The following is an 11,480-nucleotide window of genomic DNA, read 5'->3' on the forward strand; positions in this document are numbered from 1 at the left end:
CAACCATCGCTTGACAACCGATGCTGGTGTGTTTATGTCCCCGTAACTTAGCGGTTCAACAAAAGCGGCCGATAGAATTAGTACTAGGCTTAGAAAAAAGATATGTCCTGGGGTTTATTTGTTCGAGTAAAGGCGATGCTCCGGCATGACCGCAGTAAAAGAGTAAACCGAATCAGGCAAAGTTCAAAAACTAATAAAACTTGCGTTTTTGGATTTGGTTTGCAAGATTCTTTAAGTGAGTTTGTGTGTTGAAGCATATTTTGTTGTGTCTGGGGAGAGTCGTTCTCTTTTAGTGCCTTATAATTTAACACACTCACCGGTAAAATTTCCACTCAAAATATAGAAAAATTAATAAATGAGTGGAAATTTTACTTGTGAGTGTGTTAAATTGTAATTTAACACACTCACAAGTAAATGACTCTCCCCAGACACAACAGAATAAAACTTGTGTGTTATTAATTACAGCCTGTTACATACTGACTTTAAGTTCAGTCCAGCTCAGCTTTATCCGTTATCCTTCTGGGATTAATAAAATAAAGTAGCGGCCAAGCGATTTACTGTGGTTATTTTGCACTCGGATTATGAATGGAATTATGGTGTAACCTAAAGAAAGGAAATAATAAGAGCAGAAATTAATATTATTAAATAATATCAATTTCAATTAGTGGTCGACATACTTAAAAACGTCCGAACCACGTGGTTCCGGATTCAGTCCCACTGCGTGGCACCTTGGGCAAGTGCCTTCTACTATAGCCTCGGGCCAACCAAGCCTTGTCAGTGGATTTGGTAGACGGAAACTGAAAGAAGCCCGTCGCATATATGTATGTATATATATATATATATATATATATATATATATATATATATATATATATATATATATGTGTGTGTGTGTGTGTGTATGTTTGTGTGTCTATGTTTGTCCCCCACCATCGCTTGACAACCGATGCTGGTGTGTTTACGTCCCCGTAACTTAGCGGTTCGGCAAAAGACACCGATAGAATAAGTACTAGGCATCCAGAGAATAAGTCCTGGGGTCGGTTTGTGCGACTAAAGGCGGTGCTCCAGCATGGCCGCAGTCAAATGACTGAAACAAGTAAAAGGGTAATATGAGAGATCACTACATGGATCACTTGTATGCTAAAAATAGACGTCAAACCGTCTTATCACTAAATCTGTGGTCTAATTAAGAGCTACGTTTATTTCTTTTCATTTGTCTAGCTCGTAAACATCAAGCGTGTTACTAAGTTGAGAACACAGATGTAGTGGTAAGACGGTTTGGCATCTATTTTTAGCATATAAGGGATCCATATAGTTTATTTAATATGTCAGTTGTAAGGGAGGTAACTCTGTTCTTCATATTTTATATTTCATATATTTTTCACTTACATTTTGTTAAGAACCTGTTCTTCAGTTTTGATTCCCAATCAGAACGGTTGTAAAAACGTTACTATCGTAAGCACGCTGGACAAAATACTTGGCAGCATTTCTTTCTGATAATCATCATGCTCTGAGTTCAAATTTTATCGAGATCGACTTTACTTTCATATTTACGGAGTCGATAGAATAGGTACCAGCTGACCACTGAAATCGATGTAATCCTACCGTTAAAAATTACTGGACATGCACCAAACTTTAGAAAGAATAGCATTCTTTGGTTACTTTAATATAAGAGGGACTGAGAAATTTGACAAGGATCTGGTCTAGCACTGGGACACATTCGGGTATTTAGGGTAATGGAAGCGACAATGTCAGGAATGGTGCCTTTGTTGTATAGAAGCACGCCATGCGTGCGTGCGTGCGTGCGTGCGTGCGTACTTGCGTGTGTGTGCATAAAATGTAAAAACACTACTGTGCCGAGTTGCGTCCCTTGATATTTAAAGGGAGTTTAGTCATTCGATAGATCTCGATCAGAGGTACTCAAGCTTTTGGGGCCACTGCACCCCCTCGTGGCCACATAATACTTTCAACGCCTCCACCCCTATTTTTATGTATAAATAAGTATTTTATATTCTACTAATTTATATATATACTATGAATCATTTGATATTCAATATAATATTAGGATCTATTTTAAAACGGGGGCCACATTTTTCATTAATGTTTTACGTAGTGTTTTTGGTACCGAAAGACTTTCAAACTTCGTATACTTATCTATTTTGTGTTATAGAACAGAAAAATATTTTTGTATTCGAATTTATTTCACGTAAAAAATTGTCTTATTTCGATAATTTCAACCAATCACTGACAAGTATTCAGTTGTTTACATTTACTCCTTTGGCTGATTAAGCGGTGTAAAGCGTATTTAATTTCCATAGGTTTGTTTTGCTTTTTTTTTTTTAAATTTGCTGTTTTACCCTAACCCTAACCCTAACCCTAACCCTATCACCGATAGAATTGTTTCAGAATCGTTTGTTTATGTAGTCGGCACTTAATGTATATCGGCTGAATGGACGTCAGTGATTGGTTGAAATTACAGAAATACGACAACTTTAACATGGAATAACTTGGGGATTTCTTTTTTTTTTTTAAGAAGACTAAGAGAAAAAGATGTTTTATATGACACATTCTACCGGTGTTCCAAGTTTCAAAGTGTTTCGTTAATGAAAAATGTGGCTCCCGTTTTAAAAAAGATCCTAATATTATATATTTTGTATACAATACTATTCTTTTATTCTTTAACTTGTTTCAGTCATTTGACTGCGGCCATGCTGGAGCACCGCCTTTTAGCTGCGCAAATCGACCCCAGGACTTATATCTTTGTAAGCATGGTACTTATTCTATCGGGTCATTTTGCCGAACCGCTAAGTTATGGAAACGTAAACGCACCAGCATCGGTTGTCAAGTGATGTTGGCGGGGACAAACATACACACACACACACACAGACGATGGGCTTCTTTCTGCTCTGTTAGTATAACAAGGACGAAAAACACATGTAGAATCACGTTTGTAAACAACAAACAATAGATTCTTCACAAACACAGCTGTGAACTCAACACTTGAAGAAATAATCATTTGACACGAAATCTATTTAAGTTTTTCTATTTAACCTCCTATCTAAGTTTTCTTCATATTTTTTCTTTATTGTTTTTTCTTTGTGGACATTATTTCATTCCTGTTCTTATTAAACTCCTTCATTTTATTATATCGTATTTGTTTAAACACCATTTTCCTTCTCCATTCAAAAGCTAAGAAATCACTCATTTCAGAATGAAACGGGGAGATATTTCAGAGTTCTCCAAAGAATTATCTAAATTACGAAAATCCAGAAAACAATGGAAATTATTATCAGATGAAGAAATCAACCAATGTTTGGCAAATATTACAGAAACATTTAAACAAAAACCTCCTTTGTTTCAATGCGAGCAATATATAAACATCATCATTTTGATAATAAAACTAACAGCTACAATCTTATTAGCACTTGGTGTTACTGTCGTATATTTTCCAGACAGTCAATTCTCTCAGAAACTTATCTCAGGAATGGATGACACCTATTCTTGGTGGTCTCTAAATCATGCTTATACCTGGCAACGATGGATTCGTCATTTAATGCTACCTGTTCAACCTTTACTCGTTCAAATTATCGGTATGTTGTCTGTATTTAATGACGATGTTTTTTTTAATTCTCCCTGTTCCATATTCGTAGTCCTTTCTAAGCTTGCTGTCATGCTTCTTGTAGATTCTATTGAACCTTCTGGTGTGCGACCAATCGAACCACTTGGTGTTGCAGTGACATTTTTTCTTCCTTTCTTTCTTTCTTTCTTTTCTCTTTTCTTTCTTTTTTCTCTCCCTTCTTTGTTTTTTTTTTCGCTTTTTTTGCTTTCTTTGTCTTTCTTTTGCAAAAGCTTATATTATGGAAGAATCATGACTATTGTCTGGGATTTTTATTTCAATGTCGTTTTCTATTATTCATATATCATATACATACATACATGATAGCCATCCACTTGTGACCAAGGAAGACCATTGCTGACCTTCAGGAACATTGTGCGCTCTAGGACTAATATTTTGTATTTGTGGCTCCGTTGGTGACTAATGAGCCCTGCTCTTGACAAGCATACACGACTGCAAACATTTAAAACCAAGCTTTCCCCATTCACTATACGATCCATACATCCATCCATACATACATACATACATACGTACGTACATACATACATACATACATACATACATACATACATACATACATACATGATGGCTCTAGGACTAATATTTTGTATTTGTGACTCCGTTGGTGGCTAATGAGCCCTGCTCTTGACAAGCATACACGACTGCAAATATTTAAAACCAAGCTTTCCCCATACACTATACGAGCCATACATACATACATACATACATACATACATACATACATACATACGTACGTACGTACATAGGCACAGCGTGGCTGTGTGATAAGAAACTTGCTTCCCAGCCATGTGGTTCTGGGTTCAGTCCCACTGCATGGCACCCTGAGCAAGTGTCTTTTCTACTATAGCCTCGGACCGACCAAAACCTTGTGAGTGGACGGACACTGAAAGAAGTTCGTTGTGTGTGTGTGTGTGTGTGTGTGTTATATATATATTTATATATATATATATATATATATATATATATATATATATATATATATATATATATATATATATATATACACACACAAAAGGATAGACTGATAGATACAACTGAGTGGGCAAAGAAAAATATGAGACACTGCCTAGTGCTTTTTATAAATTTTGATGAGCCTGGTACTTATTCTATCAGTTTCTTCTTGTCAAACCAGTAAGTTATGGGGATGTAAATAAACGAACACCAGTTGCAATCAGGACTTCCACAGACTAACGATGGCCATATTTACAACAAATACAACAACAGTTACAAAAGTAACACAATATCATTTAATGCCCAAATATGGCAATTATTTTGCAGGTCACCATCAAGCCAACTGCTTCATCAATAACCCCTTCTCATCTAATCCGTACACAGACAGATGTGACCTTTGTGAGAACATCACTGATGTTAGACAAGATTTACAAAGACAGTTCTTGTCTCCTCTTCTCATCAGAGTATGTAGACATTTTTTTTTTGTTATTTTGCTATTATTTTTAAATATTTTATTTGTCTTGTTCATGTTTTGTTTTTGTTTATTATCTTAAAAGAAAACTCTCTTGTGAAAACTGTTTTTGTCGGTGTATAAGACACACTTATTTCTAAATGTATCCAAAAAGTTATATGCATATGTGCAGCACCGTTTGTGTGGCAGGTTTTCTACAGCTGGATGCTCTTTCTGATGCCAACCCTTAGCTGTTTTCAAGTGAGACAATCCTTTCCTTCCTCTCTATTAAAGAAGGCACTAACACTTTCACGCACACACACATATACACACAATGGCAAACTCTGCCTACCAAAATCAATCAGAAGGCTTCAGTTGGCCTGAGGTTGTACCAGAAGACACTTGCCCAAGCTACCACACAGTGGAACTGAACCCAAACCCATGTGGTTGAGAAGCAAGCTTCCTAACAACACAGCCGTACGATAATTCCCTTGTGCCTAATCTGGCAGCATTACAGAGAGGAGATGAGTGTCATAGGCTAAGAATGTGGATGCGGACAAGTCGACTTGGTCTGATTATTGTTTACTATTAATAAAATATGAGAAACAAGTCAAAGAATTTATGTCTTTTAACACAAATGTATGAAAAGTTGCTTATTGTACCTCAACAGTCATGTGGATATGTCACATGGTATGATATGTCACATGGTATGATATGTCACATGGTATGATATGTCACATGGTCTGATACGTCATATGGTCTAATATGTCAATATAGGTGCAGGAGTGGCTGTGAGAACTACATTAAAGGTACACATGTCTGTGGAGTGCTCAGCCACTTTCACATTAATTTCTTGAGGAGGCTGTTCCGTTGATCGTATCAGCTGGGACCCTCGTTTTTACAGCCAATGGAGTGCCAGTTTGTTATTATTTGCATTATGATTCTCCTTAGACACAACAAAATTTGTTTCAATGCATGAATCCACATCAAGAATCCTGCAAAGAAAATACAAAAACAAAGTAGAACCGTGTGAAAGTTATTTGACTAAATAATCCATTATTTTCAACATTAATTGTAACAAAGGCGGAGCATTTCATCAGAAATACGATAACAAAAGAGTTAAACAGCAAAATCACCTCCTGGACAGGACACCAATCTATCTTGGGCAACATTTCTAGATAACGCTATATCTAATTCTAGACTGCTCAGTGAACTGATGTCTGTTATGGAATTAAATCTATTGGTAAAATGAACAACAGATCAATGCCGATGCCTTTGGCTACAACCAAATTGATAGAAATTACATGATAGATATAAACAACACTATACATGACAGAGTGCTGTTGTTATTAATTTTGATGTTGGAACCGGTTGATTCGCTGTAATATCTTTAAATATGGCATCTATGATACTAAGAGCTATGATTAAGAGAAGGATAAAGAACATAACAGTGGTGGTGGTGGTGGTGGTGGTGGTGCTGTGCTTCTTGGAAATTATATAAAGGCAAGACATGAATTCTCTATGACTGAATCTCCTCGTATTACAAGATTCCCTGTTTGAGGATTTACTTTCAGTTGCCATGTGATCAACAGATTATTAAATCACAGAAAAAGTTCCTTCTAACTTGTACATAAACACACACACACACACACACACATACAAAAAGCGAAAAATGTTTTATTGATGAATTTATGCTTTTGTTATATACATTTTGCAGTCATGGCTGTGTGATTAAGAAGTTCACTTTGCAACCACATAGCTTTGGGTTCAATCCCACAGTATGGCACCTTCTACTATAGCGTCAGGTAGACCAATGCCTTGTGAACGGATTTGGTAGATGGAAAGTGAAAAAAGCCCAAACATACATACATACATATATATATATATTGTGATGAAAGTTACAAGGCCCCCTGATGAGAGATAGACTGGTCTGAGTAAAGTAGAAATAGTAATGATCCAAATGAGTTCAAAGTTCAGAGTTCGGAGTCAAGTGAAGTTCGTGTCAGTTTGCAGTGAAGTCAGAAGGTGTTGGTTGTGTGTTGGAAATATTGATTGTTAGTTCATAAAAGATTGTTGGTTCGTTACGTGTTTGTTACTGCTGTTGTTTCTATTTTGTATTGTTATAACCTTGTTACAGTGTATTCATTATCTATCCTCAACAACATCAACCGTACAACAGTATTGGAGGCCTAGGGATATATCAGGGTTGCACCATCTGAAGTTGTTACCTGTTCTGATTCATGGCCCACTTCCTGCGCTTATGATGTTTCATCAACCAAGAGGAGGTGGAAGCTTCAGTGAAAGAGTTCTTCACCTCGAAGAACAAGAACTAGTATGAGCATGGGATCAAAGAACTGGCAGAAAGGCGGCATCAGATGGTGCAACACTATGGCCTCTACTTTGAACATTAGGCTGCTTTTGTTGTGGTTGGCACTCCGTCGCTTACGATGACGAGGGTTCCAGTTGATCCGATCAATGGAACAGCCTGCTCGTGAAATTAATGTGCAAGTGGCTGAGCACTCCACAGACACGTGTACCCCTTAAAGTAGTTCTCGGGGAGATTCAGCGTGACACAGAGTATGACAAGGCTGGCCCCCTTGAATTACAGGTAGAAAAGAAACAGGAAGAAAGAGAGAAAGTTGTGGTGGAAGAGTACAGCAGGGTTCACCACCATCCCCTGCTGGAGCCTCGTGGAGCTTTAGGTGTTTTCACTCAATAAACACTCACAACGCCCGGTCTGAGAATTGAAACTACAATCCTACAATCACGAGTCCACTGCCCTAACCACTGGGCCATTGTGCCTCCTTTTGTTGTAAGTTGATGAATAAAGCAACTAAGATACCAAAATCTTGCAAAACTTTTGACTCAACACAATAATATATCTGTTCATCTTTTATTCCATCAAATATGGTAAATCTAACTCCGTAGTATGAAGCAACTTGTACGACCATTTCAGAATGCCGGTTCCAAAATGTGTTTTGATGATATCCAACAGTTTGTCTCTCATGAGATCTCTCACTCTAAACAGAACACATCATCTTTACATCTCTCTGTGGCTGTCTTAGAAGAATTATCCAAAGTGTTTAATCCTGACATTAAACACCTCTTAACAGACAATGCTAAGTCACAACATAAATGGTAAGTATAATATCATGCAAGAATTTGTCTCTCTCTTTTTCTTTTTTTCCCCTCTCTTCTCTCTTTCAATCTGTTGAATGTTAAGAATATCTTGGACAAAACATAAAACTAGTGAAGAAGTACTATAATTAATAAATACGAAAAAATCATTATTCCAGTGAGACCAAGCTAAATTACCTTGGTCTCATAGTAAGAGCTTAAGGAAACAAGATAAATGGCAAATGTTCAAGGGAAAGATCTAAAACAAGGGTTGCCAAAGGGGGTTCGAAGGACCCCATAGGGGTCAGCGAGGAATTACAGGGGGGGGGGGTTGATCGATGATAGCCATGGGATCAAATGGGGGTCAGCGTGCGAAAGACCAGCTCACTCAGATGAACTGCTTGAAATATTTAGTCAGCGCCATGTTCATCCCTCACATTGATGTTGTTAATTTTAACAAAAGATATTCCAATAATATGATGTGCTTTTCACGTTTTCTAACCGTGAAAACAATTTCATAAAAATTGAAAGTTTAATACTGTATACTCGAACACGTAGTTTTAAATGTAAAAAGTGTGTCATCTTCAATAGAATTTCTTAATTTGTTGTACATGTGTATTTTAGTTAACGTTTAAATTGCCAGCATCAGAACCCGGTACACATTTAAGATATAGTATGATAGGGTAGGGTACTAAGATATTTTAAATGAGGAGGGTGGTTGATGCAGAAGGAAAAGTAGCTAAAGGTGGTCGATGGTCGAAAAAGTTGTCTTGATGACGATGATGACGATGATGATGATGATTTTCTCTGAACTATGGCGGTGAGTTAGCAGAATCATTAGAAGACCACGCAAAATGTTTGGTGGCATTTCATCCGTTCTTTACAAAGAATAAGGCTTACAAGGAATAAGTCCTAGGGTTGATTTCTTTGACTAAAGCTCTTTAAGACAGTACTCCAGCATGGCCACAGTCAAATGACTGAAACGAGTAAAGAAAAAAATAAAAGAATAAAATTATAATAAAAACATCTAAATTCGTTTCTCTTTTTCTAAAGGGCCTCTAGAGATTACAGAAGTGGCCATGTACTGCGTAAATTATTTCCATGGACAAATTCTTTATTGAAGAACATAGAAATTGGCGTTGAAAAATTATTGGTCATCGATGGAGTGACACGACCATGGTACAAAATGGTAAGCAACATGATTCTAATGACATTTCTTATTTTATGTTTTATAGAAGAAGCACAATGGCTATGAATTTTATACATAAGAACGGTGCTGGAACAGTAACCACTTGGTCATGAATTCAAAATTTGGTAAAGCCTTTATATAGTACTCTTATGTAGTACTACTAAAAACATAGAAAGAATATATGGTATTTTATGCTTAATAAGATATACACGTGTTACAGTGAATAACTGCCAGGATTACACAATTGCTTGTTGAAATATTATGCAATCTTATTAATTCACCTCTTCAGTGTTACGTAAAAGATACAAGGAGTGGTGTAAAATATTGGTGGTGATGACGATGATGATGATGATTCTGTGGCACTTTCTTCAATCATTACATTCTGCTCTTGTAATTCTACATCTCAGAAATAGAAAATATTTCAAAAATTCTTTGTTTTTTTTTTTTGTCTAAAGAAATATTTCCTCTAATCTTACAATTTTTTTTTATTTCTTCAGGACATTCTGGAAATCTTTGATTTAGGACCAATAATGTACCTGCAGAGCTGTAGTGAAAAGGAAATGAAATTCTATCCAATTAACAGCTGTTCAAATCGATGTTCTCCTCTTCCATCAATCAAACTTCAAGCATCAGATATTGGTAAAAATGGATGTTTATCTTTAACATCAAAGCTAAAACTAATCTGAATGTATATAACACTTTTTCAGGTTATGGGACGTTTTGGCACAGCCCTCTTGGCCCCGACTTTTTGGCATCACTGATTCAATGCTGACTTATTTGACCGACCTTTTAATGTTTCCCGTGTTCTTTCTCTCCCACCTCTCTCTTTGTATATATATATAATTTCTCTTTCAGTAATTTGGCAATCAGCTCTCTGGGAACCTGAATTCCACCCTGTGGCTGGCAGCAAAGAACTGAGCCTTGCGGTTCTGGCAGCTGCCAACTAAAAAAAGAAAACCAAAACCAAAGGAGGTGACATCATACAATGACATTTTTGGATGACATCATTACATACAGCCTTCATCTCTTGCACATTATTTCTTATTTCTTTATTGCCCACAAGGGGCTAAACATAGAGGGGATAAACAAGGACAGACAAAGGGATTAAGGCAATTACATCGACCCCAGTGCGTAACTGATACTTAATTTATCGACCCTGAAAGGATGAAAGGCAAAGTCGACCTCGGCAGAATTTGAACTCAGAATGTAATGGTAGATGAAATACTGCTAAGCATTTCGCCCGGCATGCTAACGTTTCTGCCAGCTCTTGCATATTATTATAAGCATCCTAAGGCGGTGAGCTAGCAGAAACATTAACATGTTGGGTGAAATGCTTAGCGGTATTCCATCTGTCTTTACGTTCTGAGTTCAGATTCCGCCGAGGTTGCCTTCGCCTTTCATCCTTTCGGGGTCGATAAATTAAGTACCAGTTGCATACTGTGGTCGATCTAATCGACTGGTCCCTTCCCTAAAAATTTCAGGCCTTGTGCCTAGAGTAGAAAAGATTATTGTAAGCATCCTCTGTAATCCACTGGATTATCTCTAATCCAAATACACAATAAAATATAATGTAACTAATCTGAGTAACTGTTTGTATAGTAAAATGCATTAAAATAATCCTTTCTACTATAAGCAAAAGGCCTGAAAATTTGGAGAAGGGATCCAGTCAATTACATCGATCCCAGTGTTTCACTCGTACTTAATTTATCGACACTGAAAGGATAAAAGGTAAAGCTGACCCTGGCGGAATTTGAACTCAGAAAGTAGCAACAGGCAAAATACCGCTAAGCATTTCGTCCAGTGCACTAACGATTCTGCCAGCTGCTGCTTTATAATGCATTAAAATAATGATAATGAAAATGTTTGTGTGAATTTTATTTGTTGAGCAAGTATGTGTGTGGGGGGAAGGGTACCTCAACAAATATATATATATATATATATATATATATATATATATATATATAACCCATGCTAGCATGGAAAGCGGACGTTAAACGATGATGATGATGATGATATATACTATCGCAGGATGTTGTGCCTCACAGAGGAAATAACAATGAACCGAGATGTCTGGTGATATGAGGCTCTTGAGAAGACCTGTACACGTCAGCGAAATTGAGTTCTAGAAGTGCTGC

General features: G+C 36.9%; 1 protein-coding gene across 1 annotated transcript; it reads left to right on the forward strand.

The window, feature by feature from the left end:
• Positions 1-3,100: 3,100 nt before the first annotated feature.
• Positions 3,101-11,205, forward strand: LOC106880313 (uncharacterized). The gene is made up of 6 exons (XM_014930190.3): positions 3,101-3,590; positions 4,916-5,052; positions 7,996-8,177; positions 9,210-9,345; positions 9,843-9,984; positions 10,201-11,205. The coding sequence occupies exons 1-6, from the start codon at positions 3,212-3,214 to the stop codon at positions 10,290-10,292; spliced, it is 1,068 nt and encodes a 355-aa protein (XP_014785676.2). The 5' UTR covers positions 3,101-3,211; the 3' UTR covers positions 10,293-11,205.
• Positions 11,206-11,480: the final 275 nt, after the last annotated feature.

This window comes from Octopus bimaculoides, chromosome 7, assembly GCF_046866305.1.
Source record: "Octopus bimaculoides isolate indiv1 chromosome 7, ASM4686630v1, whole genome shotgun sequence".
Classification (NCBI taxonomy): Eukaryota; Metazoa; Mollusca; class Cephalopoda; order Octopoda; family Octopodidae; genus Octopus; species Octopus bimaculoides.